This window comes from Grammomys surdaster, unplaced genomic scaffold (assembly GCF_004785775.1).
Source record: "Grammomys surdaster isolate TR1022 unplaced genomic scaffold, NIH_TR_1.0 135, whole genome shotgun sequence".
Lineage (NCBI taxonomy): Eukaryota > Metazoa > Chordata > Mammalia > Rodentia > Muridae > Grammomys > Grammomys surdaster.
The window spans coordinates 2725977-2749366 of NW_021604593.1; the positions used below are offsets into that span (position 1 = coordinate 2725977).

The following is a 23390-nucleotide window of genomic DNA, read 5'->3' on the forward strand; positions in this document are numbered from 1 at the left end:
GTAGCCCTGGCTGTCCTGGAACTCACTCTGTAGACCAGGCTGGCCTCGAACTCAGAAATCTGCCTGCCTCTGCCTGCTGAGTGCTGGGATTAAAGGCGTGCGCCACCACTGCCTGGCTCTTTTGTTTTTTTTTTTGACAAACTGCATCTTGATTGAGCTGCTGTTTCATAAACAGGCTTTGGTCATTGGTTTGGCAGATTTTGTTTTTTTTTTACATTTGTGGTGTGTGTGTGTATGCATGTGCGCATGTGTGGAAGTCAAAGAACATTCTGTAGAAGTCCCTTTTGTCTATCATGTAGGTTCCAGGATCAAAATCAGGTTGTCAGACTTGGCAGCAGCACACTTACCTGCTAAACTATCTTTGCTGGCCTAGTTTGGCAGATGTGGAAACCTAAATTTCACTTGCTCAGATCTAATTAGGCTTTGAGGAACTAATTTGGATAGAACAACCTCAAAATTCAACCCAGTGGATGGAACCTAATTTATCAATTATGCTGAGAATGGACTGAGACTGTAAAGCTAGCCAGCTGTCATTTGTGTACCCTGGACTATTTTACTGCATGTTTTGAGAGATCCTTAGAGTGATGGAAAGGCTATTTGCTGAGTTTAACATTGGAGTATGGGGCTTTGTGTTTATCAAGGATATACAGAATTTAATTTTGCTAGCATATAAACTCCCCAGAGGGAAAGATTTTATATGCTAATGTTTCCAAAGAAGCTAGAGGAATAGCTATTTGTTCAATAAGTATTAATTAAATGCCTGTATGAGAATTCAAGGTTTTTCTTCCCTTGAGCCTTGTATGATTCTCATGACTGTCATCCCAGACTGGGGTGCTGAGACAGGCAGATTCATGAATTCCAGGTCAACCTGGCCTACAGAATGGACAGTCCGCCTCATGAACAAAACCAACTTTTTTGGGTGGGGGTGTGAGAGAGGGTACTGGGGATTAAGCTGCTAAAGTGTATATCCACTGGCCTACAGTTAAGAACTTTTGAGTTAGGGTTTTTGCCCTGATGTTAGGTATACAATCCTGGTCATCAGAGCCAACTATCTTTCTTCTTGACAGAGTGGGAATTACACCATATATATACATATGTGTATATATATCACAAATACTTTAAAAATTTTATTTTTAATAATGTGTGTCTGTACATGTGAGCATAGGTGCCTAAGAATCCACAATAATGTGTCAGATCCCTTGGTCCTAGAGTTACACTGGCAGCTGTGAGCTGCCTTGAGTGCTGTGAATCAAATTCAGTTTTGTAGAAGAGAAGGAAAAGCTCTATAGCCATGTCTCCAGCTCCTACAGTGTATTCTTATTCGGATGCTGTGGTTCTAGACTTCTTGTGAGCCACACCCTTCTGTTATGACAGCATCACCTGGGCATGTGACCCTTAGGTTACAGATAATTTTAGTCTCTCTGATGAAGTCTGGGAGCCACTTTGGTCTCTGTAACATTTACAGATAGATCATTGCATAGGGTGACTTTTTAATAATTTATTTTTATTTTATGAGCATTATATTAGTGTTTTGCCTACATGTATGTCTGTGTGAGGGTGTCAGATGCCCTGGAACTGGAGTTACAGACAGGTGTGAGCTGCCATGTGGGTTCTGGGAATTGAATCTGAGTCCTCTGGAAGAGCAGCCAATGTTCTTAACTGCTGAGCCATCTCTCTAGCCTTCCATGACTTATTTTTATAAATCTTTGTGGGTTTTTGAGACAAAGTAATCCAAGTGACCTTAAACTCACGTAGTCCAGGTTGGCCTTGAACTTTTAATCCTCCAGCCTTTACCAGACAAATGCTGGGATTGCAGACTTGAGGTACCACATCTGGCTGATTACTTTTCATAAATCTTATGTCAAGCAAGGTCTGTGAGGTTTTATTTTGTTATACATTTTCCAGGTTACTAACTTCTGACAAAGGCAGGCAGGGAATTGTGGTGGTTTGTTTTTATTATTTTTGTCGTCTTTTGAGGCAGCTCGGGATGGTTTCCCACTTGTTATACAGTCTAGGTTGGGCTCCAATTGGAGGTGATTCTCCTGCCTCAGCTTCCGGAGTGCTGAGATTACAGAGGGATGCCTCCATACCCTTGTAGTAGTTTATATTTTTTAGATACTGCGTTTTTTCTCAAAGTCATTAACAGAGAGATGATGTAATCATCTTATTGAGGATGTGAGGGAGCTGCAAGATTGGTCTACGTAGTCACACAAGCAAGGTCATAATCCTAGGCTCACAACTCCTCTCTTCCTGCCCTATAGCTCTCGTTTAGTACCAGAAGTTCTCTGTGAGCAAGTAGTCTATTCACGGCCATATTCCGATCCCTCCGGGAGCCACGGCTCGTTAATCTCTCTGAAGTCTAGGTCAGGTACTTAGGTAGAACGGGGTGGGAGAGGGATAGGGGCAAAGGGGCGAGGCAGAGCCCCAGGAATCCCTCATCTGACCCAAATCGCCGGCAATAAGAAAATGCTAACACTTGGGCCTGACAAAAAGCTTCTCGGAAGGTTTATGAAATTCTCGGAAGATCCCTGGACCTTCTGCGGGGCCTGGGGCACAGCTCAGCAGAGACCAGGCGCTCCTCAGTTTCCTCTTTATCCCTCCTAAGTCCTCCTCCTCCTAACGTCCCTCGGCTCGCGTCGGGCACAGGACCTTGGAACCCACAAGTGGGCGGGCCGGAGCCGCCGCAGTCCAGCGCGGAATCCTGGTTGACCCGGGCTCCGCGAGTTCGCCCCGCCTCCCGCGTCACTTCCGGCCCGGCCGCTCGCCCTCCGCCCAGTTCCCCTCCCGCTCGCCGTTAGGGAGGCTCTGCGCCTCAGCCGCCACCTCCTCCGCCGCTCCCGCCCACTTCTCCGCGTCTGCCGCTGCCGCTGCCCGGGGTCTCCGGGGGTCGCTACCGGGCTGGCCCCGCGCCACTGCAGTCGCTTCAGCCTCGCGCTAGAGGCCGCTTCGGGAGGAGACCCGCCGGCCGTCGTGCTACTTAGGGCCTCAGTTCTCGCCTTGTCGACGTCGCCAAGGGTTCTGGAGAAGCGGCCAAGGCCGGGGAACGGGGCTTCGCGGTTCCAACGGTGGGTAAACGGGCGGGTGCCGGGCACTGCGCATGCGCAGCTCTTCGCCGCGGCGGCCCTTCCCCCAACCCCCGACTCTGCGGCTGCCAGGCAGCCCGGGGTCCCACCCGCGGCGGCCGATGGCCGATGCCGTTCGGGGTCTGGGAGATGCAAGGCACAGCCCCGGTGGGCATTCGGTCGAGGGGGCTTCTTTTCTGCTGGGAAGAGGAAGAACAGGCGGTGGCCCTGGCTGTCGGGGGGTGTGGCAGCCTTGGATTTCCAGCCGCTGCAGTGCGCGCAAACGGGTGTGTGCCTCACCTCTCAGCTTCGCCTGCCCACCGGTTCTGCGCCACCTCTGCAGCCACTTCCTTCAAGCTGGGCAGAGGAGTTGATGCAGGCCAAAAAAAAAAAAAACAAAAATGGTTTATTCCTGGCTCAGCTGCGTCCCTTTTTACGGTCACGTGAGATGAGTGGCTGCTGACTTCCTTAAGTCGCTCAGAGAATATAGCCAAAATTGGGCTGTTAGTGCACTGGGACCTCATTTAGAAGACACTCAGCCAGAGCCGGGCCTGAGGGGTCCCTATGTAGGGCGTCGAGTTTCAGATGGTTCGCCCAGCTAGATAAGAGTATAGGAAGTGGAATCAGTTGGCACACTCGCCTAGTGGGAACTGTTAAACTCTTCTTTGTTTGTAACCAATTAAACCCAAACTAACTTAGAAAAACTGGCATAATTTCATCCGGTTCCCTGGTAGGCCTTCTAATCAACTTGGAGGAAGCCAAACTCAAATGGTAACCACAACTGCAGTATATTTGGCTATTTAACATTAAATAGCCGTGGCATGCAAGTGTGTAGGAGATATTAAAGGATGGTTTTGAATATTAACTTTTCTGTTCTTGTGTTAGTGTGAATTTGTGCCTTTAACTCCCCCTTTGGTAACCTGAAGTGCAGTTAGGCCTGGGTTTTCACATGCACTTCGCACTTAGTATTAGTTGTTGAATGATCTGGCCATTTGTTTGTCTTTTAGTGCCTCCTCTTTACCCTTTAAAATGAGGATACTTTCTCCAGTTTTACCAGTTAGGTATCTAACACTGTTGAAGTCCTTGCAGTATGTAGACTATAATCTTCATTGGATAAAGTAAAAGTGGCTGAATTAAAGAATGATTTACCAGTATTTCCTCAACAATAAAACGACAACTTTATTTTGAGACATGGTCTCATGGAAGTCTGATTTATCCAGCTGAGGGAGAATGACCTCCAACTCCTGATCCTCCCCCCCCCCCCCAAGTGTTGGGATCAAAAATATGCACCATCACACTAGGATTCAAATTCTTTTTTTTTTTTTTTTTAATGTTTTAAATTGTTTATTGTTTGTGTGTTCTGTATGGGGGGGCTTCTGGGGGAGAGCTTGGTCTCTCAGGCTTGGTGGCAAGTGCTTTTACTCCTTAAGTCTTCTCTAGAATCTTCAAATGATATACATAAAATTTACCATTTCACAATTGACAGTTTTAATTTTTGAGATGTTCTCTCTATATATTCCTGGCTGGCCCCACTCAAAAACTTGTCTTGAAGCCACCTGAGTGCTGGGGTTACGTTACAGGTGGGCACCCCCACATCCAGCTGTAACAAGTGGTTTTTCTTCATAACACCACTAGGTTTTGCCCAGAGTGTGTGTGTACCCATTCCAAAACCCCTGCCAGGGGAAAAAAAAAAAAAAGGCGATGTGTGGCTTTTTATAGGGCTACTGACGGTTGAATTTAGGTATTGTTTATGACCTTGAACTTCAGATCCTCTTCCTTCAGTGTTGAAGTTACAAGCTTGCAATGCCAGTTTCTGTGGGGTTGGGGACTGACTAGGGCTTTGTGCTTCTGAGGCAAGCACTCTTATCTACTGGGTCACATTTTTACCTCTCCTGTGCTTTTGATTTGTATTTCTCTAAAGACTGGTAGTAGGCAACTTTAAATAGTTTTTACCTGTGTGTAGGTGTAGGTTTTTGTGCCATGGTTTGTAGAGGTTGGACATAGGACAACTTTGTGGAGTTGATTCCTTCCACTTTTTAAAACTTTTTTTTATGTTTATGGATGTTTTGCCTGCCTGTAAGTCTGCACCATGTGCATGCCAGGTGTCCCTAGAGGCCAAAACTCCAGAATTGGAATTACAGATGATTTAAACAGCTTGTGTGGGTGCTCTAACCTGGGTCCCCTGGAGAGCTGCTAGTTTCAATCCTTTGAGCTCTCTAAAGCTCTCCTTTCACCTTTTTGTTGGTCCTGAGGATTGAACTCAGATTGCCAGGCTTGTGGGGCAGTGAGTAAAGGTGCTTTATATACTTGAGCCATCTCGCTGGCCCTAGGATAGCTTTTCTATGCTTACTGCCCTAGTTCGGTTTCTCTTGCTGGGATAAAACACCAGTACCAACAGCTTGGGCAGGAAAGGGCTCATTTCACTTTACTAATGGAAGTGTTTTGTTGAAGGAAGTCAGGGCAGAACTGAAGCAGAGGCCATGGGGGAATGCTGCTTTTGCTCACCCTGCTTGCTTATACAACCCAGGACCACCTTTTGGGATGGTACCTAACCTTAGTGGATTAGATTCTCCCACATCAATCACTAATCAAGAAAGTGTTCCATAGACTTCTCCACATCTGCCTTCCCAGATGACCCTGGCCTCTGTCAAGTTGACAAAGTGCAAATAACTAGCATACTTAGATTTGATAGTTTTGGAGAAACATCTCAAATCTATACCCATTTTTAACTTAATTATTTCCTTGTTGAGTTGTAGGTATAGTCTTTTATTTTCTATATGGGTTAAGTATTTATTTTTAACCTAACATTTCTGAAAATGAATGAATTACTGAAAATTTATTTTATTTTGGTTTTTCGAGACAGGGTTTCTCTGTGTAGCCCTGTCTGTTCTGGAACTCACTCTGTAGACCAGGCTGGCCTCGAACTCAGAAATCCGCCTGCCTCTGCCTCCCAAGTGCTGGGATTAAAGGTGTGTGCCACCACCGCCCAGCGAAAATTAATTTTATATAGCATCTGTTTTACAGAGAAGTAGCAAAGAAGCTGATTTTATGTTTTTATATTTATTTATTTATTTATTTATTTATATTTTATTTATTTATTTATTTTTAGATAGTTCTCTCTGTAGCTCTTGTTGTCCTAGAACTCGCTCTGTAGACTAGGCTAGCCTCAAACTCAATGATTTGCCTGCCCCTGGCTCCTGAGTGCTGAGATTAAAGATGTGCACTACCACCTCCCAGCTTGACTTTATATTTGGAAAAATGTCTCAGCCTAAATTTAGACTAGATATAGCAATACCAAGAGTCTGTTTCTGTTACACCAGTATTAAAAAGGCATACCTGGGTAATACACTTTAATCCCAGGACTTTGTAGGCAGAATACTCCCAGGCATGTCTAGAAGATCCAGGTCAGTCTTGTGTATGATTGGTTTCCAGGCTACCCAGGGCTATATAGTGAAACACTCAATGTCTGAAAAACAAAACCAATCAATCAATAAGTAGTTTTCAGATATCTTTGTTAATAAAGTATTTTTGTAGCATGCCAAGAATGTGGGAGGAATTAATAGTCTAGAAAAAGGAAGTACGGAATGTATAGGTGAACTTGCCTACCATTTGTGTTCTCCAAACTCGAGTGCATTGGAACTTCTCCAAGAGAGGACAGAAGGTTAATTTGTGAGTAACGGATTTTACTAGAAATCGGAACAATGAAGGATTTGGAATAGAGTATAATACATGCCACTTTAGTGCAATAACTCGTTTCACATGACACATTAAACAAATTGGAATCACGCTGTGGCTTCATACATTTTACGGAAAACTGAAGCAGCAGTTTCAGTGGGATCTGTATTTGTTAGCTAGAAAGGGCATCCACTTCAGAGTCAGTTGCAGCATTAGTTACAAGTCCTGGAAGTTGACCAGTTTTGTCAGCTCTCTGAGCCTTTTTCTCTTTTCCCTCTTATCTCACCAGATGGTTGAAGGATTCTGATGGGTAGTGAACTGGAAAGTACTGGAAATGATAGTATCAGTTCAAATACTTGGATTCTACTGTTGGTTAGTTTAGAAGTGGAAACAAAAAATGAAGTAGTCTTTGTTGTTGAGATTTGCTCAAAGTTCACAAAACAAAGTGTAGTCCCTCCCTTTTCATTTTGCGGACTTCAGGATCAAGCCCATGGCCTTATGCATGTTAGTGCTGCTTTTGTATATGTGCCTATGTCATGTGTACGGTTGTATGTACTTAGGTGCACATATGGGTATGGATGCTAGTGTTCTGTGTGAGTTTTCATTTGAAGCCGAAGTGACTTGGAATATTGTTTCTCAGGAGCAGTCCACTTTGTTTTTTGAGCTAGTCTCTCACTGGGAACTGGGGCTTGCAGATTATGCTAGGCTAGCTTGTCTGCTATCCCCAGGGATCTATCTGCTTACCAGCACTGTGATTATGTGGCCGTACCACCATGCATGACTTTTTATATGGGTGCTGGGGATGAAACTCAGGCCTCCTTTATTGTGGGGTGAGCATTTAACTCTCCTCAGTCTCCACCTTCCTTTTCTTTTTTTTTTCTCCAGAGGAACTTTTTGCCAACTGTGTAAAATGAGACAAGTTTCCATTTCTAGAAACCCATTTGTCTAGAGTAAGGTATAGAATTCCTCTAATACCTTTTTCTGATGAAAACAAGTACATTATAGTTTTATATTAAATTAAAAAAATGTTATCCAAGTATGGTTTTGCAGTACTCAGAAGGCTGAAGCAGGGGGATCTTGAATTTTAGGCCAGTCTTGACTACATGGTATGACTGTCTTTAGGAAGACAGAAACAAAAAGATGGGTTGGAGAGATGGCTCAGTGGTTCATAACTTGCTGCTCTCATAGAGGACCTAAATTAGGTTCACAGAATCCATATTGGGTGGCTCACAACTGCTTGAAACTCCAGCTCCAGTGGATCTGATGTCTTCTTCTGGCATCTGTCGTCTCACACAAACACATTCTCCCTTTCCCTCGTTTCTCTGTAGCCCTGACTGTCCTGGAACTCTCTCTGTAAGCCAGGCTGGCCTCGAACTTATCCACCTGCCTCTGCCTCTCAAAGGCAGATGTGTCTTTATTACACTCAGCTTTAGTGCAGTTTTAATTTTATCTGTTTCCCTGTGTCCCCCCCCCCTTCCATCTTTCTTGTGAGAGAGATGGAAGAGAGAGAGAGAAAGGGAGAAAGAGAAGGGAGGGGAGGGTGTTAGAGGACAACTTTCAGGAGTTGGTTTTCTCCACCAAATGGGTCCCAAGGATCAAATTCAGGTCATTAGGTTTGCAGCAAGTACCTTTACCCACTGAGTCAGCTCTCTAGCCCAGGCTGTGGGTTGTGACCCCTTTAGAAGTCACATATCAGATATTCTGCATGTAAAGTGCTTATTTTATGATCCATAACAGCAAAATTATAGTTATGAAGTAGCAGTGAAATAATTTTATGGTTGGGGGTCACCACAGAGGAACTATGTTAGAGAGTCACAGCATTAGGGAGGTTGAGAGCCATTGCTCTAGCCTTTTAAGTTTCTTAATGTATTGTATCTGTGTATGTTGTATATTAGTATATCATTCACAACTCTGCTTTAGAAATACAAGATACATGTATGTATGTGCTCTTAAATCTTCCTACCCCCGAAATACACTGCTTTGGGCAGTGGAAGACAGTTGAGAAATTTTGTGCATTTGAATGATTAGATTTGGTTGGGAGGCAGAGACAGGATGATTCCTGTGAGCTTGAGGCCACCCAGGTCTATATAATGAGACCCTAGTTTGTTTGTTTGTTTGTTTGTTTTTAAGAATTTTGTTCAGCACCTATCTGGAATAGTTGCTAGATCCTGAAATCCCAGGTGTTTCCTGGAGCTCATTGGCCGGTTAGTCTACTTGAACTGGTAAGCTTCAGATTCAGTGAGAAATTCTATTAAAAAATAAAACGGATTCTTATTCTTAAAAATTAACAATAGAGGCCATACACAAACACATATAAAGATATGAGAATTGAAATAGTTGTTTTTTTCTCTTTTTATAGATTAACTGCTGAAGTACTGATCGAGTTCTGCGTTTCTTCAATGAGGAACTACAGGCTGATCTTCTGCCATAATCTCAAACAACCATAAATGACAGAAAGATGCTTGCTCAGTGAGGGTAGCTGGTGCAGAAGCCGTTTTTTAAACTTAGGTGTTTAAGTACTCAAAGGTAAGCTTTCTTAGTGGGAATGCTCTATAAATCCACAAAGACTTTTAGAGTTTGCTGTTTATAGCTGCTACTAATTTTTTATTCCATTTATTTTTTTGTTGGCAGTGATTCATGTAGTTAGCGGCTATTTGATTAACTTTGAGGTTTTGTATTAATTAGCTGATAACAAGTATATCAAAGAATAGATGTTCTTTTTCTAAGACTGTGAAGTCATATTTTCTTGTTCCTAACTCAATTTCTACCATTCATGAAAATTGGTTGGATTGTTTCCTGGTCATGCTATATGGTGCCCTTGATCTAGCTAATACAGTTGATTCAATCTTAATTTTTTAAACTTTAGAATCTGGGGATTTACCTTTGGTCTGAAGTATTCCTATTTGGAATTTTTTCTTTCTTTTAAAGATAATCCTTTCTCCTTTTGTTTAAAGAACAGTTTTTTTTTAACTGGGATTAGTTAATTATTTGGACTACTTGTTATTTAAATGCTTCAGATACTGGAGAGAGTTATTTCTTTTCTTTACTGATCTCCATCCTACAAAATTAAGACAACCATTTCTTCTGGACTAGCTTGAGGATCTGAAATTCTTTCCTTAATAAAGTTGAAGTGTGATGATGCACGCCTTTAATCCCAGCACTTGGGAGCCAGAGGCAGGTGAATCTCTGGGTTTGAGGCTAGCCTGGTCTACAAAGGGAGTCTACAAAGGGAGACAGCCAAGGCTAGGTATGCAGAGAAATCTTTTCTTGAAAAACAACAATGATTAGTCTTGTTCCTATCAGGCCTTTGTGTATAAACAATGACTGTTAGTGAGTGAGGAATGATACACAAGGCTGTGTCCTAGCAGTCAGGAGGTGAGGCAGTAGGGTTTGAGTTTAAGGCCAATCCTAAGCTTGAGGCCATGTCTCAGCCGTCAGTTTATAAAAGGAGATTCTTTTCCTGATTACCCAGTTTGTGACCTGCGGGTTCATATTGCAGGGTTCAGAGTTGGACTGGGTTTGGCTTCCTCTAAAAACTTCATTGTCACTATGCTCTCAGAATGAAAGTCTTGGGGCCACATTTGGCCCTAATTGTCTTGGGATCTTAATGTCACTTTCTAAAAAGTTTTGGATGACTTGTTTGATGCTGATAAAGTGTTCAGACTTTACAGAGCATTCAGTCAGACCAGACTCTGTAGTAGAGAAAAACTTAGGTAATTACACTGAGATGTATTTGTAGGCTGTATCATGGGCCTGATAACTGGAACATATTTAAATAGACGAGTGCACATTCAGGTGTAAAAGCATTTTTTTCTTTAATGTATTTATTCATATTGCCACCTGTTAATTATTATAGTCTTTTTTTTTTCCTTTTTCTATTTTCTTTTTTGTCTTTCATTTGGCAGAAAAGACAGCTTTGATTTCTGGCTGCAAAAAAGCTATGAGGAAGAGCTCCTCCCCTTCCTTGAGTAACTGCAACTCCGATCTTGCTAACAAAATATTTGGAATTCCACTTGATGAGCTGCAGCAGGGAGGACATCCAGACAATGAGGTTCCGTTCATAGTCCGCCACGTTGTGGACTATATTGAGGAACATGGTATACATTTCCTTATTTTGAGGGCTAGCTTTTGTTGTAATGAACACAATTTATCCCTTTTTGATTTTGGATTTAATTTTTTCATAGTATGGATAGTGCAAAGCATGAAGAACAATATAAATGCTAAGAAACAATAGAAAAAAATTTTTACTTTAATTGATTTACCTAGAAATGGCAGTTGCCCAGCTGAGAACATTTTCAGCAGGGATAATAGGAAATTTTAAAATGAATATAAAGGGTGGGATGAAATAGAATATCCCTCAGAGATAGTATGTGTCAGATGATCAATTTGGATTTTTAGTTAACTCTGGGGAGCCAAGAAAGGCTTTCCAAAAGTACGAGCATTTTAAGTTGAGACTGAATATGAATATGTGGCTAGTCAGTTGAAGGTGCAGCTTAATTCTTGCCTTGAACTAACATAGGAGGTCTGGAGCAACAAGGGCTGTTTCAAGTCAATGGGAATGCTGAGACAGTGGAGTGGCTTCGGCAGAGATACGACAGTGGAGAAGAGGTGGATTTGGTTAAGGAAGCGGACGTCCCCTCAGCCATTAGTCTCCTTAGGTTTTTCCTGCAGGAGCTCCCTGAGCCCGTCATACCTGGCAGCTTGCATAGTCACTTGCTGCAGCTTTCTCAAGGTAATAGTTTGGTTTTTATCAGTCATTTATCATTAGTTTTAGAGACCTTACCTTTTAGAAATTTGATATGTGGCTTAATAAATATATTTCAGAGATTAATTTTTAATTTCCTTGCTTGTCCTCTGGGTATATAGTTAAGGGAGTGACAATTTCTTGGATGTTTGTAATACTTATTAAAAAATTTAAGTATGTAGTTTTGTATATATGATGTATGTGTTTATGTGAGTGTTCATGTGTCCCACTGTGTGTGCATGGGCCTCAGGGGACGACAGCCTTAAGTGTGTATGTGATGTATGTGTTTGTGTGTGAGTATGCATGTATCCCACTGTGTGTGCATGGGCCTCAGGGGACAGCCTTGAGTGTTCCTCAACTTTCTACTTTTACATGGATTCCAGAGATCCAAACAGTCAAGGGAGCTGGGCGGTGGTGGCGCACGCCTTTAATCCCAGCACTTGGAAGGCAGAGGCAGGCGGATTTCTGAGTTCGAGGCCAGCCTGGTCTACAGAGTGAGTTCCAGGACAGCCAGGGCTACACAGAGAAACCCTGTCTCGAAAAACCAAAAACCAAACCAAACCAACAAACAAACAAACAAAAAACCAAAAAACAAACAGTCAAGGGATTGAACTTAGGGTTCCAGACCTTGTGGCAAGTGCCTCTATATGCTGAGCTACCCCTCTAGCCTGAGCTAAAGCTTAAAAAATATATATAGACAAATAGATGATAAATACAAAATAAATATATGGTTGTGATATATAATGTTAAATTGGTGATGTTAGGTATAATTAGTGTTAATTGAATTTTGCTTTTAGTTGATATAAGTAACTTAAAAAGATTATTTTTTAAAATTATGTATATATATGTATCTGTGTAAGTGCAGATTTCTGCAGAGTCCCAAGATGTTGTCGGATCCTCTGGTGGTGCTAAGGAACTGAACTAAGAATCCCTGCAAGAGCAGCACACACAGAACGTTAAGCCATTTCCTCCACCCTCTCTCTGGAAACTCTTTACAGAAGTTAACAAATGCTTATTCACCCGTCTGTCTGCCTATGTGCTGTTTTTGTTTGTTTTCTGTGTGGTAGGGTCTCTCTATGTAGTCTTGGCTGTTCTGGAGCTCACTGTGTAGCTTCTAGAGTGCTGGGATTAAAGGTGTGACCACCACAGCCAATTATAATTAATTATCCACTAATTACAGGAATGATGTCTTAAAAACATTAAGTTATTAAAACATTAAATATAACAAAAATATTAAAACCATGTGGTGGTTTATGTCTGTACTCCTAGGCATGCTTCGTTCAGTTATGAGATTAGAGTACTGGTGTATTTGAGCGTACAGTTGCTAATATTACAAAGTATAGGAAAAATTGTTACATTTAAAAATCTTCAGTAAATCATGTGACTATACCTGATACACTTTGAGAGAGAGAGAGAGAGAGAGAGAGAGAGAGTGTGTGTGTGTGTGTGTGTGTGTGTGTGTGTGTGTGTGTGTGTAGAGGCAGGAGGTTGATGTCAGTTGTTGTCTTTAGTCATTCTCGACTTTATTTTTGATATAGGGTCTCTCCCTGAACTTAGAGTTCTGAGTCAGCTAGGCTGGCTGATTGGCCAGCAAGCCCCAGGGATCCGTGTGCCTCTGCCTCTCTGGTCCTAGGATTACAAGGACGGGTCTCTGTATTTGGTCTCTTATGGGATGTTGGGGAGCTGGACTCAGGTGCTTATGCTTGTGCAGCAGGAATTGTACTGATGTAAGCTGTCTCCCCAGCTCCTGAGAAACTGTTTACACATCTTGCAGAAATGGCCAATATTATCATGGTTATAAATAGCCTTTTACCATTTTCCCCCTGTGAGTTAATTTTAGGAAACCTGCCGGAAAAAAAATGAAAGTAATAAATTACTTTATTTTGAAGTACTTCTGAGAAATTCTTCGAAATTAGATCATCATCCACTAAAGGGGTTTCTAAAACTCTAGTTTCTGTTAGTGAAAACTCATTGATATAACAAACACAGGTAGCTTCTGTGATCACATGAACTTGGGAAAAAAAGAAATCAGAGCCATGTATGGTGGTTTATGCTTATAACCTCAGCACTGAGGCAGGAGGATTGCCTATGAGTTTTAGGCTAGCCTGGGCCAGTCAGTCTACGCTGCTAAGTGAGACTGTCTCAAAAACAAAACCAAAAAATGTAGAGGAGAAAACCAAATGAGAAGCAGAAAACTTTTCAGTTTAGTTGGACCATATTATGTTTAAGTGATTCTTTTCTGAGTGCCAAGAGAGAAGAAAATCCTCTGTCACTCTGTTCATTTCTTATTTTCTTACTTGTCCATGAAGAAAATTGTCATTGATAATTGCTTGTTGATGGCTCCTTAGTATTTTTTGTTTACTGGAGGTCAGTGTATTTTGACTTCTTAGAGTTGGCATTTGTTTGGAGACCCAGGTATAGTCATGCAGGAGACAGCATGAGGAAGAATTAGAGACTTGAGGCACATGAGTAACAGGGGGAGACAGCCTGCAGTAATTGAGAGGCTGAGTCCTTTTTCTCCACCTCCGCTTTAAACTCTTCTTTCACTTAATAAGGGAAATGCAAAGCCCCTAAGGTGTTTGGCCTCTCCAGAGGAAGTGAAGAGGTTTGATTTGTTATAGTAAAAAAAATGATGTGGGTGGAGTAATGTGAGCCTGGCAAAATATCTGAGCTTTTTATTTCATTAAGAAAACCTGTCATTATGTTTTATAGATTATAATAATGAAGATGAATTTGGAAGAAAGTTGAGGTTCCTCTTGCAACAGCTTCCACCTGTTAATTACAGTTTGTTAAAGTTTCTATGTAGGTTTTTAGCCAATGTAGCATCACATCATGAAGAAATTTGGTCTGCAAATTCTTTGGCTGCTGTTTTTGGTCCAGATGTCTTCCAGTAAGTTATTTCACAATTTTTGTTTTAAGTTTTTAAAAATTGGATTTGTGAGATAGAATCATTATATTGTCTTCCTAAGGATCATAGGATGCTTGGTGAACCATTATTTTTTATAATATATTTGATTAATTCTCAAGAGCATTGCTGTGTTCAGGGTGCAAATTAGGTTTTACGGATGGGAAAACTGAGGCACAGAATGATGACATAAATTGCTTAGTTTCATAAAGTGACTCACGATGATTTTCTCACTTTACCTGTAATTAATTTATGAACTCAGCTCAATTTAAGCTTTTATTCTTAGCATTTACACGGATGTGGAAGATATGAAAGAGCAGGAAATTGTGAGCAGGATAATGGCGGGGCTTCTGGAAAATTATTATGAGTTTTTTGAGAATGAAGAGGAAGATTTTTCATCAAATGATTTGAGTTCAATTACTGAGCAGGTGAGCATACTTAATATCCTATTTCTTAGAAAATATAAGCATATGCTCTTACTGGCTTGACATGAACTGACATAGAATTTACTTTCTAAACTAGAGGCGGTTCTCTGATTGTTTTGTAATTCATGTGGCATAGATTGGATTTCATACCCTTACCCCTACTTTCTGATCTCAGTTTAGGTACTGAGGTTTAGCAAAAGGCATTATATATTAATTTATAGCGCTGGGGATTGAACCCAGGCCTTTGAACATGCTAGGTAATCGTTTTATCGCTGAGATAAATGTTGAGCTAGAAAAGAGAGTACATGGTAGAAATTGTTTTGTACTTCATTCTCCAGCCCCACTAGTAACCTAGAAATTGTTGGTTTTGTGTAGCCCAGACTGCCCTTGAAATCTGAATAACTTCTTTTTCTTAAGTGTTGAGATTTCAGATATACCAACACACCTGGCTAGTGGATAATCTTAAATTCTGTGACTTTAATAAATTATTCAAATCCATGATTTATGTATTGATTTTTGGATTGTTTTACTTTTGGCTTTTATTGTTTGTGTGAGGATGAGATCTTAGTTTAGCTTAGTCTGGCTTGACCTCAGTAGGTAGCCTAGGCTAATCTTAAATTGCATTAGCTTTCCCAGTGCTGGGGTTAGCTTCCATGCTTGGCTCTTAAAACCCACTGTCTAAGTTACCTTATGATTTCTGTTTTCTCTTGTGGAGGGAGGCTCTCCTGTAGCTCAGGCTGGCTTCAGTCTTGCTGTGTAGGCAAGACTGACCTTGAGCTTCTGATCCACCTGCCTCTACCTTCCTGGTAGAGTTTTAGGCATTCACCACCATACTTGGTTTTATGAAGTACTACTCGTACTCTGCCTGAGTTATATCCTTAGTCCCTATATTTTTACTTTCGGGAATTTTAGAGTCTGAATAATTGCAGTTTTTTTGTAAAGCTATTATTACTATTATTATTATTGCGACTCCTCAAGTTTAGAACTTGTAAGTTAGAGATCTGTTTGAAAGTTTTTCTTCTACAATTCAAGTGATTTTTTTTTTTTTTTTGAGATGGAGTCTCATTGTATATTAACTGCAGACCACAGACTGGCCGGCCTCCACCACACAGATCTTTTGGCCTCTGCTGCCTGGGTGCTGGGATGAAAGGCATGAGCCACCATACCTGGATAGCTTATTGATGTAGGGTCTCCTGTAGCACATAGCCTGGTCTTGACCTGGTTGTGTAGCATAGATTGGCCTTGAATTCCTAACGCCCTTAGCTTAGGTTTCAGAGTGCTGGGATTACTGACATGTGCTTCTATACTTAGCTTCAGATTATTGTTGTTTGAGAATAAGTATCAAGAGGACAGGCCAGTAGCTGTCATAAAGGTTGTTTTGCTTTGTGACTGGGTCTCATGCAATCTAACCTGGAACTCCTTACATAGCCAAGGCTTGTGGCCTCTCCTTTCCAGTGTTGCGATTACAGGAATGTACCACTATGCCTGGCTGATAAAAAAACTTTAATGTCTGGATAGTTATAAATCTATCTGTTAAGGAATTCTGTATGTCATCCTTCTTTTTTTTTTGTTTTGTTTTGTTTTGGTTTTTTGGTTTTTTGGTTTTTCGAGACAGGGTTTCTCTGTGTAGCCCTGGCTGTCCTGGAATTCACTCTGTAGACCAGGCTGGCCTCGAACTCAGAAATCTGCCTGCCTCTGCCTCCCAAGTGCTGGGATTAAAGGCTCATGCCACCACTGCCCGGCATCTCATCCTTCCTTAAATTACATTTTAATCCAAAAGCTCTTTTAGAATTAAGATGAATATCTGTTCAAAATAAAAAAGCCGTATATGTGTTTATATCACTGATTTTTCTGTTTCCAAGATTTTTTTTTTATAGATGCCTAAAATTTGCAGGGTATGCCTTGCTTGTGCTTTATATTGTGATATAATTTTGGTTTTTCTTATAATTTCTTTATATGTATTGAGCTATATGTCTATATGCATTAGGTCAGTATTTTTATATTTTTTCAGTCATTAAAAGCCTGATTTTAAAATATATTGTGCTTTACTCTACAAAGGATGATACTTAAGCAAGACTGTTGAAATTCTTTCTGTTTGCCCATGGATGGAAAAGATATTAGTAAGGCTGGCATGGTTATACATGTCTTTGATCCCAGCACACAGGAGGATCTCTGAATTTGAGGCCAGGTTGGTCTACAGAGAGCAAGTTCCAGGACAGCCAGGACTGCACAGATAAACCCAGTCTTGAAAATTAAAAAAAAAAAAAAAAGAAAAAAGAAAAAGAAAAAGATAATAGTATATTGAGCAAAATAGCTCCAAGACATAGGGTAGTGAGGTGGGTTTTGAAGTAGGGATGTACATTTAATTATCAGTTGCTAATTACTGGGATCTCTTTTCTTTAAAAAAATAATTTTATGTTTATGGGTATATGTCTATGCACCATGTGCATGCCTGGTGGCCTCAGAGGCCAGAAAAGGGTATTGGATCTTCTGGAACTGGAGTTACAGATGCTTGGAATTGAACCTGGGTACTGGAAGAGTAGCCAGTGCTTTTAGCCATTGAACCATCTCTCCAGTCTTTAGGGTCTATTTTCTTACCCATTAAAAAATAAACTTATATTTCTTTAAGCAGTTTTGATTTGTTAGTAGACTTGATGAAGTAGTTCAGTGAAAGCGAGATAATCTCAAACTCTGAGTAGTTGTGTTTAAATTGTTTTAACTTAAATACTTTTTATGTCTCATTTACATATTTTAAGATACCTATGGCTATCTGGTAGTGCTTTGCTTTTTATTTTAATTTTGATATCTGAAGGAAGCCAAGTTTATTCAGTACTGTTTTGGAGTTTCGTTCCATTAACCCAGGTATGTAGTGTTAAACTCTCCTAAAGGAAGTAGGCAGTCTTATTCATTGTATGTGTAGAAGTGATGAATAGGGAATATTTAAGAAATGACTTGAAAAAGTCAAGTGGACTTTGAATGGGCTTTGTAAATAATGAAAATCCAGTAAGGTGGTTTGAAGATGGAAGTGATAATTATGTTTCTTTATACATTTGAGAAGGCAGGTAGCAGCATTCTCCACAGTCTGGAGTCTGGAGAGCAGGCATTTCACGAGGCCCTAGAGAAGGGAATTACAGCAGTCAAAGAAAGAAGAGATGTAAGTATGGGTGAAGGTTTTCCTTAAGTGAAGAATCGAGGCAGCTACATAGGGCAAGTTCAAGTTAACTTGAATTGTTGAGTAGAAGGTCGAGTGGACAAAGGAAAGATGAAGAACTTTCAAGGATTAATTTGAAATGAGAGGACACTTTACTGTATCCTTTATATCCTCTCTTGTTCTAAGTAATTGGATCGGTTATTGGAGGAAGTTCCATGGATTGTACTAGGAACTGGAATTGAGAAAAATCCTACAGATTATATTTTTAGTTGATTATAGTAGTGCTGATGAAAATATTGCCAGTTATGTAAGGTTTATTGACTTGACTATGATACATTTGGTATGAAGTTAAGGCTTTTATAGTTCCACTTTTTTTTTTTTATTTCCATAGTTCCACTTTTTAAAAAGAATTCTTTACATTTTTTTTTTTTTAATTTTTGAGAGTGTGTGGTATATGCGTATTTGTAGGCTAGAGACAGTATGGGTGTCTTCCACTGTTGCTCTCTACCTTATGAGATGGGGGTCTGACTGAATTAGGTGCTCACTGATTGGTCTAGATCAGCTGGTCAGAGTGTGCTGGTACCTTCCTGACTTTGTGTCTCCAGTACTAAATTTGCAGATGTACATGACCATGTCTGGCTTTTATATGGCATCTGTGGATCCAGATGGAGGCCCTAATGCTTGGGTGGCATGCTGTTTTAGACAACTGAAGAATACAGTTTACCTTAGCTTGTATGTATGTGTATTTGTGATGTGTATGTGTTTGTATGTACACGGGCACACTTGTGCAAACATGCATGTGCATGTGTGTGTATACCTGTGTGTGGAGGCCAGAGGTTAACATTGGCATCTTCCTTGATTACTTTTTACTTTATTGTGGTAGGGTCTCTCACTTATACCCAGACTTTACTGACAGGCTACTCTAGATAGCTAGCTTTCTTTGGGAACCCTGACTCTGCATCTTGAACACAGGGATTATAGGCTGGCCGTCTTACTTCGCTTTGTACATGGTTCTCGGAATCTGAGCTCTAATCTCATACTTGTGTGTTATGCACTTTACCCTCTGAGCCTTAGTCCCAAAAATGATTTTTTATTAAAGTGATAAATGTTAAAATAGTATTTCTTAACCAAAAATAGGTGCACTGAATTAGTATTTATTCTGTTTAAATAAAAATTAGTTCTAAATCTATTACATATGTAGGTGATGTGGGTGCATGGTTTCTTGTGGAGATTAGAGGACAACTTGGGGAAGTTGGTTTTTTTCCTTGCTATATAGGTTCTGGGGAACAATCCTAAGGACATCTGTCAGGCTTGATGGCAAGTGCCTTTATATGCTAAGCTATCTATCCAGCTCAGTGCCCCCTTTGAAGATTTTTTTCATCACTGTTTTATGGGGTAGATGAGACATTACATTTATAAGCACAACAAATTAAATAGAATCTGTCATGTATTTACAAATTGAAGCCATTGACTTTTGCTGTTCTTGTTTTGAGGTACCATAGGTTTTACCCACAGTCTTGGGTATGCTAGGCAAGCAGCGGATCCCTGAGCCGTCATATCCTCCAGCCATCGATTGTTGATGAGTTTTCATCTGACAGATGATACCAGTTATGTTGAAAAGCTCCCATTGGGGTTTACATAGTTTTGTTTAGGCAGCCATGTTGATAAGACTTCATGGGGGTAGTGTTTGACATTTCTGGGAGACACAGTCTCATAGCAAATTTTCTGTCCTTCTGGCTTTTACAGTATCCATGCCCTCTGTCAGTGGTCCCTGAGCGTTGGGTGCAGGAGTTATTGTTATTCTATCAGTTAGGGCTGGCACCTACTGTCAGCTTGTTCTCTCTATTTTGATCAGTTGTGGTTGTCTGGCTACTTTGACTAGGCTCTGGCACAAGATATGCTGCTCAGTATTTTAATGACTAGTATGAGCTTATAAAAGCTATTAGGTATTTATAGTTTCTTCTTTGATATAATTTTTTTTTGGGACAGAGTCTTGCTGCATAGTTCATGTTGACCTGAAAGTCACTGTGGAGCCCAGGCAGGTTTGAACTGTTACAAGTTTGTACCACCACATCCAACTGCTTCTCTTAGACAACCTTAAAATAGACTTCACTTAGAAATGGTTTGTTAACTTTTTGTTAGTATTTTAGTGGTCTTTGTTATTTGTTTTTGTTAGTGATTACTTAATATAGCTGGTTTGATGATGGAGACATTTTAAACATCCTACTAGAAAAATATAATTACAACTTTGTGTTTAATAGTTAAAATCTGAGGCTAGAGAAAATGGCTCAGTGATTAAGAGCACTGACTGTTCTTCCAGAGAACTTGGGTTCAATTCCCAGCACCCACGTGACAGCTCAAAACTGTCTGTAATTCCAGTATCTGCTACCCTTATACAGATACGCATTCAGGCAAGATGCCAGTGCATGTAAAGTAAAATAAATTACTTGAAAAGTAGTTAAAATGTAAGTTCTTTGTTTCAGGATTTTGTTTTATTTATTTATTTATTTATTTATTTATTTATTTATCTATCTATTTATTTATTTTGGACAATGATGGAGACCGAACTCAGTACCTTGTAAATTCGAGGCAAGTGTTCTACCACAGAGTTACATCACTAGCTAGGGTTCCATTTCTTCATGAAAAAAAAAATGTGATCAGAAGTTAGCTGACATTTTCTGAAACATAGCTAACACCTAAAGCATTTCACTCCTCTTTTTCTCCTTGGTAGGGTTTCACTGTGTGTCTCTGGCTTGCCTAGACACATTCTGTGCAGACCAGGGTGGCCTGGAACTTACAGAGATCTGCCTGCTTCTGCCTCTTGAGTACTGTGACTAAAGACAAGTTTGCCAACTCAGCTGAAATCACCACTTAATTTCCCCCTTATATATTCTTAGCTGTCCTCTAACTTGCTGTGTAGGATGACCTTGAACTTTTAATAATTCTGCCTGTCTCCTAATTACCAGGTGTACAGATAATGTTCCACCCAAGTCAATATTTTTGTGCCCTCTCTTTTACACTTACTATTAAATGGCTGTTTAATATATCTAGAAAATGGAGAAAGGAATTAGACGTCTTTCATTAAATTTATAAAAGTAGTTAGAAAAATCCTTAAAAATTTTTTTTGAGACAGGTCTTAATGTGTAGTCCTGGCCAGTTGGAACTTTCAGTGATCATCCTGCCCTTGCCTCCCCAGTGTTGGAATTGCCTGTGCTGCCACGCCCAGCAAAAATGAAGCATTCTTACTGTTACATACAAGCTTTATTTTTTATTTTTTTTTATTTTTTACTTTTTTATTTTTTTTATTTTTTTTATTTTTTTAATTTCTTTTTTTTTTTTTTGAACATGAAATGCTTTTTTATAGCATGTTTTACAAGGGGAGGGGGTAAGAGGGTCCAGGTGGTGGAAAAGTACAAAATCTTCTTGGCCTGTGCCTTGAAACATGTCATGGTCTATATGGTACACTGCCTTGAATTATGATCTACCTGCAGTTCTTCAGAAGATAACATACAAGCTTTTTTAAGATTGTAACATTCATATTTGTCCTGCATCAAAATGCTGTTTGACATAAACAAAATTAAAATTAAAAAGTTACATTTGTTTTGTTTTTATACTTGTTTTATTTTTATTGTTATTTATTTAGTTTTGCAGTATTGGGGATTGAACCTGGGGCCTTGAGCATGTTAGGTAAATGTTTTCCCTGTTCTATAGTTTTATTTTAATATAAGAAAGTTGGCACTTTATAGGAGAGATTGGATTAGGAAATTTAAAAATGAGGTGCTTGCCTTTATACTATTATTTTTAGAATAATGTATTTTAATAAACTTTATTAAATTTAATCCTGAAATTCCTGTGTATGTAGGTTAATGAACTTTCTGAGGAAGAAGAGGAAGATGAAAAGCTGGAACATATAGAAGAACTTCCAGAAGAAGGTGTAGAAAAGTCAGCTGGCATGCCAGAGGTGTTGCAGTTAAGGATGACTGAAAACATTCTGGAATCAGACAGTGTTACAGCATCAACAAGGTAACGATTTCAGATGAGTCAGCTTTCACTCTAGACTCAAGCACCAAGAGACATGCGTGCTTGTGAAGTGAGCTGGGGTACAGCTAGTATTGGAGAGTTCGCCTAATGTGTAGGGCCCTGGGTGCTGAAAAGAAGAAAGAAAAGGAAATGATTTTGGCTGGATATGGTGGCATGTTCCTGTAATCCCAGCATTTGGGAGGCAGAGGTAAGAGGAGTTCTTTAAGCAGGAGGCCAGGACATGCAGGGTATATACAGTAAGAACCTTTCTCAGGAAAAAAAAAAAAGACATTTGAGTATAAAGAACAGCAAGAAGAAAACTGAAATCCATTAAGGAGCTTTCTTCAGAAATAAAGCCATGTGTATATTTTTCTTAAAATTTGTTTTCACATTAGTTTGTTAGTTGGGTTGGGTAAGATTTTATAACCTTTGAAATAGACTTTCTGTGCTGCGACAGAACACCTTGACAGCTTTTTAAAAGAAATCATCTCATTGGACTTATGGTTTGACAGAGTTAGAGTCCATGATGATGGAGCAAAGCATGGCAGGAACTCGAGAGAGCATGAGCACATGGGGAGTGGCTCTAGTCTTCTGAACCCCCTCCCCACCCGCCACCCCAACCACCCCCCGAAGCTGCCTGCAGTGACATACCTCTTTCAACAGGGGCCGCACTTTCCTGTTCTTCTCAAACAGTTTCACCAGTTGGAGACCAAGTATTTAAACATAGAGCTTATGGGGACTATTCTCACCCTCTCATCTAAATTACCACATTGACTTTTAAAATATTTTGTTTTAAATTATTTGTGTGTGTGTGTGTGTGTGTGTGTGTGTGTGTGTGTGTGTGTATACATGAATGCAGTGTTTATGGAGGGCAGAAGAGGCTAGCAGGAGTTCGAGGCTTTTGTAAACTTCCTAACTTGAGTGCTAGGGACTGAACTGAACTTGGGTCCTCTGGAAGAGCAGTGCCTGCTTTTAGCATCTTAACTGCTGAGCCATCTCTCTGGCCTCCTGAATTGACTTATATTTCTAGCTTCTAGGTTGAATATGGGCACAAGGATAGAACTGTAAGCATTATGAAACTGCTGATCAATTTCTGCCTTTTTCTCTGTGTAGCCCTGGCTGTCCCGGAACTCACTCTGTAGACCAGGCTGGCCTCGAACTCAGAAATCAGCCTGCCTCTGCCTCCCAAGTGCTGGGATTAAAGGTGTGCGCCACCACCGCCCGGCTTAAAATTCTGTTTTGTCTATAATGGTTGTGGCCATGTAATTGCTACATTTTCTATCTTTAATGCCCATCTGAGGCTTTTGTTAAAGTTGTGTTCTCCAGAGTAGTGGTATTGGGAAGTGATTAAACCTTTAAGAGGTAAGATTTAGTGGTTTTCTTTAGGTCATTAAGAGCCCCTGAATGG

At 40.3% G+C, this 23390-nt stretch overlaps 1 protein-coding gene across 5 annotated transcripts in view; it reads left to right on the plus strand.

Annotated features, from left to right (window-relative positions):
• Fam13b (family with sequence similarity 13 member B) overlaps positions 1-23390 on the plus strand; it is a 94770-nt gene that overhangs the window by 22754 nt on the left and 48626 nt on the right. For 3 of the 5 annotated variants that reach the window (XM_028762768.1, XM_028762771.1, XM_028762772.1), the window contains exons 1-8: positions 2956-3065; positions 9097-9263; positions 10643-10834; positions 11257-11469; positions 14194-14371; positions 14673-14814; positions 17870-17965; positions 21825-21985. In XM_028762768.1, coding sequence (XP_028618601.1) covers positions 10678-10834; positions 11257-11469; positions 14194-14371; positions 14673-14814; positions 17870-17965; positions 21825-21985 — 947 coding nt within the window. In that variant the 5' untranslated portion in view covers positions 2956-3065; positions 9097-9263; positions 10643-10677. Of the gene's footprint in view, positions 1-2955; positions 3066-9096; positions 9264-10642; positions 10835-11256; positions 11470-14193; positions 14372-14672; positions 14815-17869; positions 17966-21824; positions 21986-23390 lie in introns of those variants that run through there. The other 2 variants (XM_028762769.1, XM_028762770.1) reach the window with 2 other exon arrangements.